Source organism: Mycena indigotica, assembly GCF_014461135.1.
Source record: "Mycena indigotica strain 171206Taipei chromosome Unknown Mind.scaff0008, whole genome shotgun sequence".
Taxonomy (NCBI): Eukaryota; Fungi; Basidiomycota; class Agaricomycetes; order Agaricales; family Mycenaceae; genus Mycena; species Mycena indigotica.
Genome location: NW_023503007.1, coordinates 3,758,382 through 3,772,940, shown reverse-complemented (window position 1 = coordinate 3,772,940; position 14,559 = coordinate 3,758,382). Strand labels below are relative to the sequence as shown.

Genomic DNA, 14,559 nt, shown 5'->3' with positions numbered 1-14,559 from the left:
ATGGCCGATGTGTGACCCGTGACACCAAACAAGCGTTGTCATTGTACGGCGACGGGCCTTGGTCTCTCAAACTTCAACTTGGTACTGGACAGATGGATTGCGTACAAGCGCAGATAGAACTCCAACCTTATCGAGATTCCCAATGATAGTGTCAGGTGATCGCGTTTCGGCAACACTCAGTTGCCTCTCAAGAGTCAATTTCATCGAAATGGCTACATAATAAAATACAGTTTATAGTACAATACTTTCGGCTTTATGGTAACATCGAAAGTTCCTGTGAAGGCCCTTTAAAGCTCGCCGCTGGCTTTCGTCTTGATGTTCTCCTTGCCCTTCTTCACATCTGCCTTGGCTTGCTTTGCGTCCGCTTTCAAGTCATCCTTCGTCTTCTCTCCTTCACCCTTCAAAATCTCCAATACGCTGCTCAGCTTGTCTTCGGCTGCTCCAATGCCTGAATTCACGATCTCCCGAATGCGCTCGAAGGTGGTCATGGTTTGCACCCAGCGAATACGAGTCTCCTCTGCGAAGACAAATGAGAGATGGGAATTATGAGAAGAAAAGACATACGTAAGAGTCCAGGACGAGAAGTTGGTAGAGCAGACTCGTCAATACCGTGATTACGAAGATAGGCACGGAGTCTGGCGTCTGGCCAGGTGAGATAAGATGCGGTGAGACCAGCAGCATCGTCGTATTTCTTTTGCATGAGCTTGATCAATTCGTCACGTTTGGCGGGAATGGTATTTTCTCCATGCTCCACAAGCCATTCGCGCATTTGACTATCGCTCCAGGCCTCCCATAGTGTGTCTTGTGCGTTCACGTAGTTGTCTTGGATAAGTTTAACGAGTTTGTCACGTTTAGCCTGAGCATCGCTCTTGATGACACCATGGGCAACAAGCCACGCCTTCATATCGCTGTCGGACCAGGTACTCCAAACACTGTCGTTCACGTCGTAGTAATACTGAGACATTTTCGCTTGCAGGACTTCTGTAGTCGATGGCGGAGAGCCAGGTGCGACTATGTCGTGAGCTACCAGCCATTCGCGCTACAAACAATAAGCACGAAGAATTAAACTACACCCGTAGCTCACCATATAGGAATCTGACCACGCCTTCCAGACGGGGTCGGTAAAGCGGGCATAAACATCGCGCATCATCGTCAATAACTCGACGCGCTTTTTCTCAGCGGCGTCGCGCGCAAGAGCACCCTTCTCTGAAGAGGGGGAGAAAACATGAGCTGGTGATATACGAGTCACAAGGCAACTCACCAACGAGATAGTCTCGAAGTCGGTTGTCTTCCCAAGTCGAATATACATAATCTTTCGTGTCATCCATCTGGCGCGCAGCCTCACGTGTTGCTTGAGCGACCACACTCGAGACGGTTTTCGACATTTGATATCGCGTATCACCATAAACGGCCGTACTTGCCTGAGCACCCAGGCTGGATGCTGCTTTGGTATACGCCGCGTATTGACTCTTCGCAAGGAGAACAAGTTGTTCTCTGGGACCGCTGGGTGCAACAACACCCTGCTGAAGAAGAAAGTCACGGAGACGAGACTCATCCCATGCGTCAAACGAAGAATCACGAAGGTCGGCGAAAGATTTCTGTGCGTTGGTATATTGTTCGTGGGTCCAGGCAGTGGCTGCGTTCCAGTTGGCTTGGACAAGGGCTTGGAGTTGTTCTTGAGAGAAAGAAGCATCGGGAACGTTGATGTTGTGTTCCCCGAGCCATTTCTTCAGCTCAGTCGTCGACCACGAAGAGTACGCTGTGGCATGTAAGGGAAAAGCGAATGCTGTCAATGTATGGAGGGCACACACCTGGTGGATCGTCTGAGCCAAACCACGATGTCGCAGAGGCACCAGCAGCAAGATAAAACACGAAAAGTGAGGGTTTCATGGTTGTTTGAGAAGAACGAGCACCACCAAGTGACTTTAAATATGCCACCACTGTGATGTCATGGGTGATGCAAATTTGCGCGACTCCTTTCAACTTGGAGCCTGTCAGCACCAAACCGCACTAATGACGCTGGAATGGGCGAATGCATGCGTGAACAAGTCGTGAACTTCACAAGTCCATGATGGCGGAGGAAGATGTGAATTTCCTGATTCGGATGCCTTGATCGTCGTGTCACGCCGCGTTTGTCAGCTGTCAAAATTTTATGGTTTCGAGCCTCGCTGCTCAGCTCGCCAAGGGCGCGTCCCTCAACACCAATGCTCTCGTTGAAGGCTCGCGAAGGAAGGCAACCGAGTCATACCTCTTCACGGGCCGCGATGCCGACCAGCATGATCTCGACACTCTTCATGCACTCAGTTTCAATGCCTTTCGCCAACTTCGCTCATTGAGCCCGAGCCTCCATGAATACGAGGGCCAACTATTTTCGGACGCTGCAAGAGCGACTGACAGGACGTTGTTGACGCAGGACGAGGTCGCTCGGTTGGATACTACAATCGACTCGCTGCTACCACTACTTGGGCCATATCTACCAGAAGGTCCAACAGGAAAGGTACTGGAGTGGTTAGTACGACGATTCAGGTGCGTTGACACCTGATACTGGGTTACCCATGCTCAACATTAACAGAATAAATGAGTTCAATGTCGACGGTGTCCTGGCACTTTTCCTGCCATACCACGAATCCCCGCATTTCGCCAAGATGCTGTCGATTCTCCATATCAAGTGCGGCTTTGAAATGAATGCTCAAACCCAATGACTTATCCATCCACAGACCCAATTCCATGTGGTCATTTCTCATTCCCTTTCAATCTGCTGCACAACCTGTCCCGCGCCCACCGCTGGTCACGGAGCTGCTGAAGCGTGAAAACTCGGATGCAAGGAGATTCATCATTGGGCTCCTACCAACTGCTATCAAGCGAAATTACGTGCACCACACCCTTCTTGCTTTCAACGCAGCCACCCTTCACGACTACCTTGTTCGTGGCAAATCAGTCGACGAGGGCACTCTCGCACACCTTCTCCCGGCTCTTATAGAGCCGCTACAAAACCGCACAGATGCAGTGGGACGAGATGCCATCGTATGTCCATTCGCGGACGCTGCCCCGCGAATACTGACTGCATCTTTTAGCTCGGCAGCTACATCCTACTCTCCGCTCTATCGCAAACTTGTAAACTTCAGCCTCAGGCCCTTAGGACTATTGTTCATCTAATGAGCAACTGCGCGCGGCGTGTCGAGACTAAACAATTCGTCAATGCTGTCATCTCTGTCTGCGATGCCCAAGACCAGCTCGACACCTTCAACGAGACGACATGCAAGAATGTATTAAAACTTCCGTATGATTTTTTGGTTCAGATCCACAATAAAGAAATTAAAATGACGCTGTAGGAACATTGACGAAGAGTTGCGAATCGCTGAGAAGTGGGCTGGTATCGACAAATTCTACAACCCCTTGATTTCAATCGCATGTACTCGACTCGAGGCAGACGAATCCGCCTACTCCGTCCTGGAATGCATCGTCGGCTCCCCGACAGTCCCCACAACTAGTGTTGGTCACCTAACGGCTCTTCTCTTGGGAAAAGCCGTCGAGTCAACGGAATCAAGCATTCCCGTTCGTCGCCTGCTATCTCATATCGCACAAATACACCCGGATACTCTCAAAGCGATCGCTGATGCTCAAGACGACCAAGAACAAATTGACAATCTAATCCTGACACTGTCGGCCCCTCAAACTTCAGCATTGCTCCAAAGCGACGAAGGAAATGTTGTGGACTCACTGAGTGCTGACGAGCGTGTTCGTGCCGCTGCCGTAAAGGAGCTGCTCAAGACTGCGAAGTCAAAAGAACTGGAAGATCCTGACCTCGTATGTTTTTGTTTTGTTTTTTGAGCAGCATACAAATTCTCATCCTGATAAACAGAACTCCCTCTACGCTGCTCTACTTACCCGTGTTCAAGACAATAGTCAGACCGTTCTGAAAGCACTTTACGCCGATGAAGGGGTTGATAGTGTCATGGTTCGCGCCGCCTTGTCAGATCCACAAAGTTACATCACCAATCTTGCTCTCGCTTTGCAAGGGAAGCCAAAGCGCCAGACTCTGCAGTTACAGATGCGCTTGCTCAGCTTAGTCACGCCGCGCTATGGGGCTCCGTTTCAGGAGGATATCTTCCATCGACTCGTGTTCCCGTTCCTGCTGTTTTCCAAAACGAGACAACATTCTGCGGAGGTTGTGTGGTCTTCGACAGCTAATGCGTTCGAACTGCTGAAGGGTTGTGACGCAGTCAAGCAGCGGGCTCAGGAAGCCGAAACAGGTCAGGACAACAAGATGGAGCGGATAAATCAGGCCATCGCAATCAAGCTCGCAGGTTTGTTCCGATCCTGCTATCTACTTCGCGCTGATGTTCTCTCTCAGAAAACATCATCGCTTCCAATCATTTCAGCACTCACCTCAATGCGCTCACCAGGAAACTTCAAGACTCTGATCCACACGTTCGCGTTCTTGCATATCTGATCGTTCGGGAATTGCTTCCACGTTTGGAGGGTAAACACCAAATAGACGCGGCTAACCAGGTGATAGAGGCCATCAATGTGCAGAAACTCCCCGAACTTGATGAGTCCAAGCTTCAGGGTCAGAGTATTGAAGAGGTTTGATGTCTTTATTACGATTGGCAACTCAATTCTAACTGTTGTAGTATTTGAGCGACGCAAACTTGCACCGCATGGCTGTCCACAAAACCACCAGCAAAACTACCACACATTGGTTACAGGTTTCTGCTCTTGCTCTTATACCGACTATCTCGCGACCGGCGGATCAAACCATTGACTGGTTCGCGGAAGATGCAGACACCGTATGTGCTCGATAATTTTCTTTCTCTATCTTACGAGTAAACCGTGAAGCTTCCCGCCCTCTACGTGAAACTGCAAAGAGTTGTATACAAAGCCACCAGTTCGACATCTCGTCTTCCTCACGTGACCATTGGCCTGTTGTCTTTACTTTTCGTCCATCTCAAAGATGATGCTCTTGCATTCCTCGCTGGCCTCTGTGTCACTGACCGCGACGTCGATGGCGCCATCTCTGTCGTTGCTTTGCGACACGCTTTGGCATTCCTCCAGGCACACAAGGCGGAGTCGGATGGTGTTGATTTCCAGACGATAGTCCCTGCGCTTATCGTGTGTCTTCAACATCCTGTCGCTGCTGTGCGAATAGCCACGCTTGACTGTGTCGAAATCTTGAATGGACTGGCAGAGAACAAGTTCTCGACTGTATATGCGTTTGACGTCATTTACGGGACTGAGAGTGAAGGTTCTTCATTTGACTTTTCTTTGTAACGAGAGCTCAAGCTGACGGATTTCAACAGCGCAGTTACAATATCTGTCGCAGGCCGACCTCAAACGATATCTGGCCGCTCTCGTGGATCACAAAGACCACATTATGCTTGATGCTGGTTTTGTCCAGGTATTCCATAGCCAACACCTAAAGCGGTCGACCGCGGATAAAAGGAAGGAAATTGAGTCAGTTGTCTCGTTTTGCGTTTCTCTATTCTCTAACTGGTGTTCTGCAGGTACAAGCAGCGCATCTTGTGCTATCTCTTGTCTCACGTTTCTGTGCTTGGTCTTCTCTCCATGAGAATCTCGCTTCTAGAGTCGTTGCGCGATGTGTCCGACAGCGCCAGAACCGAAGTAATTGCTGAATTATTGGCATCATTGGGCGACGGCGGTGTTGCAATTCCAGTTGGCACTCCAATGGAACGATTTGCTGCTCTAGCGTTATCGTCTTTCGATGCGTCCGCTGCGTCGAACTTGAACGACACCAAATCAACGCTTTGGGACATCTTTGTATCGGCGCTTAAGAGACATCTTCAATCGGGTATGTACCACTACAGCACGATATAGCAACCTATCTCATTTCTAACCAACAGATGGCTATTCTCCAGCCTGTCGAACCATGCTTCTCGCGGGTCTGGAACGCAACCTGCTTGCCAGTCTCTCGATTGATCGAAAACTTGTTGTTTGCACTTTATTGCTTGATGCTGGCATCGCCGATACGGACATGGTATGTGTGAAACTAAAACCGGACTGGACAATCTCATCTGATAGCGTACCAGTATCTCCCTTCCAAGAGAGTCCTTGCGATTGCTTTCAGCGATATATCTCTGGTTCATCGACTTTTGACTTCGATCAAACCTAATGCGGCCTCAAGTCCCAGAGCCAGTAAACGTGTTAAGCTGACAGAGTCTGTCTCCCATTGGCATCTTACGTCACCAATGCTGACTGCTTTCCAGGCCGTCTGATGATCCATTGCCTCGTCTCAGTCTCTTGGCGGAAGTTCTTGCTGGTATATCGCTCCCTGGCTCAATCGAACTTGTCTCGCGACTGCTTGAGACGCTGCATAGCATTGTCCAATCTCCTGCGGAGACAGATATCGACATAAGCTACATTGAACAGTCCCTTATGTCCGCTGTCGAACATGTCGCAGATAAAATCACGGTAGGAGTCAATTTTCACAATACGCAGACCTTTGGGCTCAAGATTGACAGGAAATACCCAATCTTTCTCCAGGCACCATACATCTAGATATACTGGTGGAGCTTATCCGCGGTAGGTGCCTTCCATTACTTGCACTAGACTGACTAGGCAAACAGTGGCGGACAATCCCCAAACGTTCAATCAAGCTTTGCTGTTGATGGCGACGCTCGCACGGCTGGCACCAGACTCGGTTCTTCACAATGTCATGCCGGTGTTCACATTCATGGGCTCAAATGTCTTTCACCGCGATGATTCGTATAGTTTCAAAGTTGTGCAAAAGGTTGATTTGGCGTTTTCTTTTCCTTCGTTGTACTGATTGCCTTACTAGACTATTGACAGCATTGTTCCAGTCATGGTGTCCTCACTGAAGCAGTCGTATTCCGCTCGCCTGGATCTATATATCGCCTCACGTGACTTCCTTCGGGTGTTTACGGATGCCTCAAACCATATTCCGCGACATCGACGAACACAGTATGGCGCCTTCTCCTCTGACTCAATTTCCATTCATATTCTGCAGTTTCTTTGGACATCTTGTTGATGTCCTGGGTCCCGTCGACTTCCTTGCGCCGTTATGCATGCTTCTAACCGATAAATCAGCAAACCGCATCGCTCGTCAAAGTCCTGATGAGACGCAAAATCTATTGTCTTTACCGATATCCGTTCTCCATCGACATCCTGCGACTGTGCAGACGTTTGTATGTTCTGCGCCAACACTTCTTTGCTTCACCACTAATTGGCTGTGGCAGGTACTGACCGAGATATTACGTGAAGCACAGCGACTGGTTGCGCGATCTCTCGACTCGGAAAACCTAGAACCTTGTGTACTGGACACAACATTGTAGGTTACGAGTCAAATACTCACCATGTTCTAACTATTCATTTAGGGACGATGAACAGCAACAACCAAGCGCCACAGTGTTTAGAAAAAGGGCTCATGCGCTTGTAGTACTTGCTGGACATGCAGTCAAGACACTTACCTCGGACGTTGAAGGCCTCGTGGATGGTACAATCAGCAATCTAGTGTCGCTCCTTATAGCGTTGTCGGCGACTGGGGGCGTTGAAGAAATTACATCAGCAGCCCGTATGACACTCAAAAAGGCACTGTCCTGTATGCCGGTGGCAGATTTCGTTGATGCGGTTCTCTCCATCTTGAAATCGCAAGAAAGCGAGGTATGTCCATCACGCGATGGGTGTTGTGGCCTGCTTAGCTTTCTCGCTAGGTGCAAATCGGCGTACTTGTGCTATTTAGCGAACGCCTCGATCAAGTAGCAAAGGGCGCCCGAATCAAAGTCTCATCGAGAATTAATGAAATCATCGGCGAGATACGCAAGCATCTGCTTGTGCATTCTGAAGGACCACTCGCAGCATCGAGCTTCCAAGCCATTCGGTCGATCGCATTGACCATGGCCCCTGGTGAAGAGGGTCAGCTGACATCTGTTGTACCCTTTATTTTGTCGGCCTTGAAGAGCCAAAGAACAGCAGAACCCGCACTTGGTGCTCTAGCTCCCTTGTGGTATGATTCATTCCAGTGGCGGTCAACAGTCAGCTTACTACCACACAGCGTCCAATTGGGACCTCGTTTAATTCCATCCTTCCGCGACATTGTCACGCAATGCACTGCTCTTCTGCGGGAGGGCTTTGCAAGTCAAGGGCCATTAGAAGTCTTCCATGGGCTCCTGACCTCAATCCCCAAATTCTGGAGCACCGCCGAACTAGGGCTGGTGTTGAGACTGTACATTGACAAGCACACATCATCGTCCTTGAGTGCTTTTATGAAAACGGTCACCAAACGCGCACCGACACCAGTACTTTTGACAGCACTATCAGAGCTCTGGCCCTCCGTTCAATCGGACCCCCACATTGTATTTTTTTCCCCACCTTAGCTGAAAAGTACTCACGTGACATTATCACAGGACCGCGTTGTGGGGTACTTTGACCTGCTAAAGCGAGCGCTACGGGGCGGGGCTAGACCTGCAGTGCAAGATAACGTGCGATTGTTGTTCAAAATCTTCCAGGAAGGCTTCGATCTCGATGTTGTTATTCCTCACGGCGAGGTCAGCAACCATTTCTCCTTTATTTGATCCCATTGCTCAAGGTGGAAACACAGGCCAAGAAGCAGTCGATAACGGCGTTTGTCGAGCTTGTGGTGAAGCTCAACGAGGCCTCTTTCCGGCCCCTCTTCCGGAAACTTTACGATTGGGCATTCGCGGACGAAACATGTATGTTGCTGCAACTGGGGTTTGTTTATGGCACTGACTTGAAACCGTCTAGCACAAACAAAACGCAAACTTACGTTCTGCAACGTCTATACGGGCCTGTTGGACTACTTCAAGGTTCTTTCATTTCATTTTCACGCTTGACATGGGAATAACAATGCCTGGTAGGGCCTTATGAACCCATATATGTCCTTCCTCCTCCCATCATTTGTTTCCACGCTGAAGGGCTACTCGAACAACAAATCGTCCGAGTCCGCGCTATGGCAAGGTATCCTGGAGATTTTTGCGAAGAGTCTCGTCTCGGATGACGGGGCGTTCTGGCGGGACGACAAGCTCCGCCTAGTCACGCCCTCGCTGATCGAGCAGGTCCCTGTGTGTGTGCGGTTAGGAACTGATAAGGACAGAGAACTGCTGAGCGAGTGCCTGGTTGCCCTGGCTGATAGTGCCACGGATGACACCCTACTCAAGTCGCTCAATCTTGACCTGTTGATGCTGACACGCTCGGAAGACGTCCGCTTGCGGATATTCGCGCTCGAATGTGCAACTGGCTTGTGGACCGCCCATGGCGGCAAGTTCCTGCGTATGTCAACTTCGGTTCTGCTTTACTCGACACTGAGATACATATTTTACAGCCTTTGTGTCTGAAACGACAACCTTCATTGCGGAATGTAGCGAAGACGAACATGATGTGGTAGTGAGAGAGTCCCTGCGGTTGAAGAACGTGCTAGAGAGCATTGCGGGTAAGATAACCGGACTATAAATCGACCCAAATGGCGAGAGAAAGCAAAGAAAAAATGCGCAGAGATAAATAGAGAAATTATTAATAAATCCGGGTATGGCCTTGCCAATGTCATGAGAAGTCGTCAGTGGTCATCATGAGGGGGAATCAGGTGCACTTTCGCCTTCTTGCAATGCCTGCTCAATGGCCATGCATCTTGAAAGCAGTTGTACAATCACGGTCCGGCCACAAGCCTTTTGGAGGAATGGTGACTTGAGTAAGGCACTCGCAGTCGGCCTTGACGCCGCAGGTTCAGAACATGATGTCAGGAAGTCGTGTAATGCAGGCGGGTAGATGCTTGGGTTGCTTAATGGTGGCCATCGTTCCTCGGGCTGGTCGGTATCAGAGAACGGAGGAGTGGCTTCTGCGATCTCCCAAATTGTCGCGCCGACTGACCAAACGTCGACTTTCAGAGGATCATAGAAGCCACTAGCGATGATATGAGCAATCGTGACTCAAGAAATGAGCAGATCAACACGTACGAAAGGACTTCCGGCGCTTGCCAGTACATGACACCAACCTGTTCGTTGGACATAGGCTGTTGCGGTGTTACCAGCAGCGCATTGGAAAAGTCGGTGAGCTTCAAGACGCCCTCGGAGTTGAGCAACAAGTTGTCCGAACGGAGGTCGCGATGTGCAATCTGGTGCTTTTGCAGGTAGTCAATGGCCAGCAGCATCTTGAAGGGGTTTAAAACGAGAAAAATGCAGGAATGTAGTAACACTTACGTCGCTTGCAAACCTGGCTATTATTCGCGGTTCTTGTAGCCTGAGGCCTTGATCTGCTAACCCAACTACGTCCGCCAGACTCCGCTCCATGAGCTCCATCCTGATCCACAACGCGTCGTCCATCAAATCGACATAAAGCGCATCAAGCCCCAACAACTGCTCGCACATTAGTCCTCTCAATAAAGTGCATTCCCGTTGGAGATCAATCAGCTTCTGTGAGCCACCGGGCACAAGAGCAACGCATTTCATGGCAACAAGAACTTGTTTTCCATGAGCCACGTCGTCGGCATCGCGTGCTTTGATTAGCGGCGGTAGCTTGAGTTTTGCCAACGGTGCTGTCGGCTCGAGAACAGCAGCAAATACACTTCCTGACTCGCCCTCGGCGATTTCTTGCAGGTCCACGTAGAAATCTCGAGGATCGTTTGGCTCGTCAATGAATTCCTCTAGTGGGGAAACGGTAGCTGCGACCCAGCCTGCATATCGATGGGCTGGTGTGATGGGTGTCTGCGCAAAACTAAGCGCCGTTAGAGGGCCTGGAGAGACGTTATCTCGTTTGGAAGTGACTAATTTCGGCACTACCGGCCGTCCGCTATTAGGTGTTTTCCGCGGGCTGGGACGAGCGCTTCCGACAGCCTCTGATTCTAATTCGTCTTCAGAGGGGAAGTCGTAACCGTATTCGTAGTCGTCCTCTTCTTCTTCTTCGGCAGCCCCGAACGTGTCAGCCTGTTGCCTGATCTGAGTTTTCGGCACTGCCGAAGGATTCAAGGGTTGTATCACTGCCGCTTTGACTGGAGGAGGAGGTGAGGGAGCCTTCCTTTCTTTCCATTCCACGTGAGTTCGCTGCATTTCCTCCCATTCTCGTTGTCTCGCCTCTTCCTCCAGGTCCTCCGCACTCGGACCCTGATTCTTCTTCCCGGCCCCAAAGTTGAAGCCATTCTCCTCGAGATAGTGTTTTCCGGTGGAATAATAATCGAGGGTGTCGTCTTCATCTTCGTCTTCAGCAAGTTCAGTCGTTGGCGTTTGATGATCTTGGCTTTCGCTTGAAGATGACGAGCCAAAATGCGAGCTTTGTGGAGAAGCAAGTGGTGGAACAACTAAAGTTTTGATGTTAGAGAACAATAACAATTCGCTCACTGCCACGCACCGGATGTTGCAACAACGTTTGCCACTGCTCTCCTGGCAAAACTGACTTTGCGCACAACACCCGCGCTCGCCGGTACCCCCAGCATTGTCGCATCGCTCATTCCTGAGTCACGATTGTCGCGGACAGTTGGTGATATATCTAATGTGCTCCCAAAGGCAGCCTTGGTCGGGCTGGGACTGGGACTGAGATCGTCATACGCGAGCCCTGAGTCGACCTCTGTCTCCACTTGATTGATGAGTTTAGATTCGGCGGGTGGGGCCGTGACAGTAAAACGTGGAGATTGGGCTGATGCTGACCATGGTGTTGCTGAAAGAATGGCGTCTGACCACGAATCGGCTGACTCTTCAAGAGCCAAATCGAGCTTCAAATTCTTTGGATTAAGAGGCGGACGTCTGTCTGGTTCTGGAGATGGGGGTGGAGATGGCGAGGGCGATGGTGAATACGACTTGGTCTGTTGTCGAGATGGAGGAGAAACAGAGCGTTGCAGGGAGGGTTCTCGTGAAGGGGGTGACGGGGATGAGTAATTTGGACGCTCGTATTGTTGTTGTGGGGAGTATTGACGTGCCGGGGGGTCCTGTTGAGGTGAATACTGCTTGCGAGAGGGTGTTGGCGAGTAATCGCGCTGGTCAAATTGCTGCCTTTGAGTCTCCTGACGTTGTTTTGGGGTGTCCTGCCAGGAACCAGGTGGTGGGCTTGGTCGCTGTTGTTGATCTGGGGCAGGGGATGACCGCGAAGACGAAGCGCTGACTGATGAAGCGCTTAGTGATGAGGCAGGAGTATGTTGAGACTTTGGAAGAGATGTTGTTCGAGGCACTGGCTTCACGACTGAAGGGGGAAACCCTCGGGTTCGATCGACAGGCATCCGACGTTGTTGAATGGCAGCAATTTCGTCCTCTGTAAAACCCGCCTCCTGCAAAGACGTAGACCAGGATGGGGGGAGCCCAGTGAATGCCTCATCAACGTGCATGTTGTGTGAAAAGTTCCATGGCATTGAGATATTCTCGTCGTCTGCGCCTGGGCTATTCTCCGCACTCTTCTGTTTCCCAAACTTGAAAAACCCTCCTCGCTTCCTTGGCGCTGGAGCAGCAGGCGGTAGCGCAAGTGATATGCTTGAGCCACTGGGCCCATATGGGTCACCGGATAGTGGTGAAGTCGGAATGGAGTCGGGTGACAGCGAAGCCATAGACCGATTCCTTGCCTCCAGATAGACTGGGTCCTTTGGCGGCAGTGGGGGAGGCATCGGGGCCGCTTTCTGGTTGAGTTTGAACATCGAGAATCGAGACTGCTTGCCTCCCTCCATGGCACATCAGCTCAGGCAAACGACGTGACAGAGTCACATATGTCACACGCCTTCATCTTGTTGGCAAAATTCCAAGTATGACTTATCGGAGGCAGGAATGGAATAGTCAACGCGTCTTTCGCTTGATTTTCCTGATACCATAGTAAATCTAGGCGAAGACGGCTCGAAAGAATTGTTCGATTTGTGCATTTTCAATGATTTGTGTTTCTGGCGGATCGGGAAGCAGCCAACGTCGAACGCCAAGCTTGAGCTATAGACGCCAATTCAGACCATCAGCTAGTACTACCACCACGACAAGGGTCCTATCTCCCGATGGCCAGTACATACGGAATGTACTGGCATATTAATACATTGCATTCGAAAATCCTGAGGACTGGTATGATTCTAAGTTACAACGCTGTTGAATTGGGAGTCGATGATGCTTTATTTTCGCGCTTACCTTAGCCTTGAATCGAAGGCATCGAATCGTCAGCTGCATTCACACCGCCTCACCGCAGTTGGCGACATCGCCATTGTCTGTTTTGCGTTGGCACGTCAACCAGAACGGTAATTTTTTGATTCTGCTCCGCCAGACCAGCATCTGCCTGCTATAAACGCTCCTCTGACTACTCTCCGCGAGCCTTAGGCCACTGGCCGAATGGAGCCCGAAGTTTCCTAATTCGGTACATGGACGAGTACTATTGTGTGGTCATGTTGTCAGAAACGCGTGACATTTCGCGTGACTCTCATGCAGAGAATCCACCGGCGGTCCTTTTACTCCAATGCAAACTACTACAAGTACCGGAGTCCCGTGCAGCGCCCACGGAAAACTATGGGGCTATGTAACACCATCGTTAAGGTTAGCAACTCTCTGCATCTAGATTTTGTCCTTACCACTGTGGTAGCTCCCGCCCAACGTCCAAACCTTCCACCCTCACCAGATCACCCCCAGGCACTTTATAATACCTAGTCAAATTCCGTCTTTTTGCCCGCATTTCCGACAACTAGCGAGAAGAACGAACCATGACCCACATCCCCTCCAATTTGGCAACCAGCTCGCGACACGGCCCGCCGACTTCCCTGAAGATGCCCGTGGATTCCTATACTACTACTCTCCATCGGACCAGAACCCCATTGCTGGCTCCCTTCGTTTCCGTCTGGCGAAAGAGGCGACGCGAAAAGCATTCATAGAGGGGAGCGACCTCCGAATGGACCACGGAATTCCTTGGGCGTTGCCTATATACGAAATTGCTACTTCGCCATCCTTCGAGAGTTTATGGAAAATTCTTGTGCTGGATGGATTGGCCCCGCCTCATATGCTGAAGGCTTGTGAGGCACTTGGAGTCGTCCCTGACTCCGTTTTCATTGCAGGTCTGGGCGTCCCGTGGGCAGTTGACTTCTCCTATGAATACTCTCGGCTCTACATATGTGTTCCTGGAATGCATCCAATACCACTGATGATACGCCATCCTTGGTTCAACCGCCAAGTAACTCCAGATTCGCCAGTCAGCGGTATGATCCATGTATCACAATTCTTTGCTTGGTCGTTGAATTCTTGTTCAGGACGGGCAGTTCTCTCAATCATACAACTTTCCGATTCTACCTACGGCCTCCGCATTAACAAAATCCTGCGACTCAAACAAGAAATACACGTTCAGGGTGCACTTCTCCCAGAAGAAGGGCAAGTAACCCCTCTCCGCGTTCGAGCTGTTGTGCGGACCACCAAACTCACGGAAGAACGAATCCGTCGTTTAGAGCAGGCGGCAGTCTCACCCGTGTACCGTCTACCTTGGGCCCATGAAAACCCGAGTCCATTGGATATTTATCGACACATGCCCATCTCACTAACCCGCGAAGAACGGCCTCCTCCAAATGGTCGTCACCAAGTTCCACCACATATGGCCAGCGCTAAGCTACTGTCAACAAATAGTCGTCTCTTGGAGATATAG

General features: G+C 50.4%; 4 protein-coding genes across 4 annotated transcripts; 2 read left to right on the top strand and 2 right to left on the bottom strand.

The window, feature by feature from the left end:
- Positions 1-287: 287 nt before the first annotated feature.
- On the bottom strand, positions 288-1,890 carry MIND_00966300 (uncharacterized protein; the record flags this gene model as incomplete). The annotated part of the gene is made up of 5 exons (XM_037366277.1): positions 288-517; positions 565-1,039; positions 1,085-1,206; positions 1,262-1,759; positions 1,812-1,890. 5 exons carry the CDS (start codon positions 1,888-1,890, stop codon positions 288-290), a joined length of 1,404 nt encoding a protein of 467 aa, XP_037217689.1.
- Positions 1,891-2,152: 262 nt separating this feature from the next.
- On the top strand, positions 2,153-9,444 carry MIND_00966200 (U3 small nucleolar RNA-associated protein 10; the record flags this gene model as incomplete). Its single annotated transcript, XM_037366276.1, has 27 exons — positions 2,153-2,526; positions 2,573-2,668; positions 2,718-3,024; positions 3,075-3,280; positions 3,333-3,807; positions 3,863-4,307; positions 4,355-4,587; positions 4,635-4,790; positions 4,840-5,245; positions 5,301-5,454; positions 5,505-5,809; positions 5,862-5,995; positions 6,048-6,175; positions 6,225-6,429; positions 6,480-6,540; positions 6,585-6,748; positions 6,797-6,939; positions 6,986-7,163; positions 7,215-7,306; positions 7,353-7,638; positions 7,689-7,981; positions 8,030-8,330; positions 8,382-8,522; positions 8,564-8,687; positions 8,740-8,801; positions 8,853-9,264; positions 9,317-9,444. The coding sequence occupies 27 exons, from the start codon at positions 2,153-2,155 to the stop codon at positions 9,442-9,444; spliced, it is 6,009 nt and encodes a 2,002-aa protein (XP_037217688.1).
- A 113-nt stretch (positions 9,445-9,557) lies between these two features.
- On the bottom strand, positions 9,558-12,631 carry MIND_00966100 (Non-specific serine/threonine protein kinase; the record flags this gene model as incomplete). Its single annotated transcript, XM_037366275.1, has 4 exons — positions 9,558-9,891; positions 9,945-10,138; positions 10,188-11,281; positions 11,332-12,631. The coding sequence occupies 4 exons, from the start codon at positions 12,629-12,631 to the stop codon at positions 9,558-9,560; spliced, it is 2,922 nt and encodes a 973-aa protein (XP_037217687.1).
- Positions 12,632-13,358: 727 nt separating this feature from the next.
- On the top strand, positions 13,359-14,559 carry MIND_00966000 (uncharacterized protein; the record flags this gene model as incomplete). The annotated part of the gene is made up of 3 exons (XM_037366274.1): positions 13,359-13,469; positions 13,516-14,122; positions 14,174-14,559. The coding sequence occupies 3 exons, from the start codon at positions 13,359-13,361 to the stop codon at positions 14,557-14,559; spliced, it is 1,104 nt and encodes a 367-aa protein (XP_037217686.1).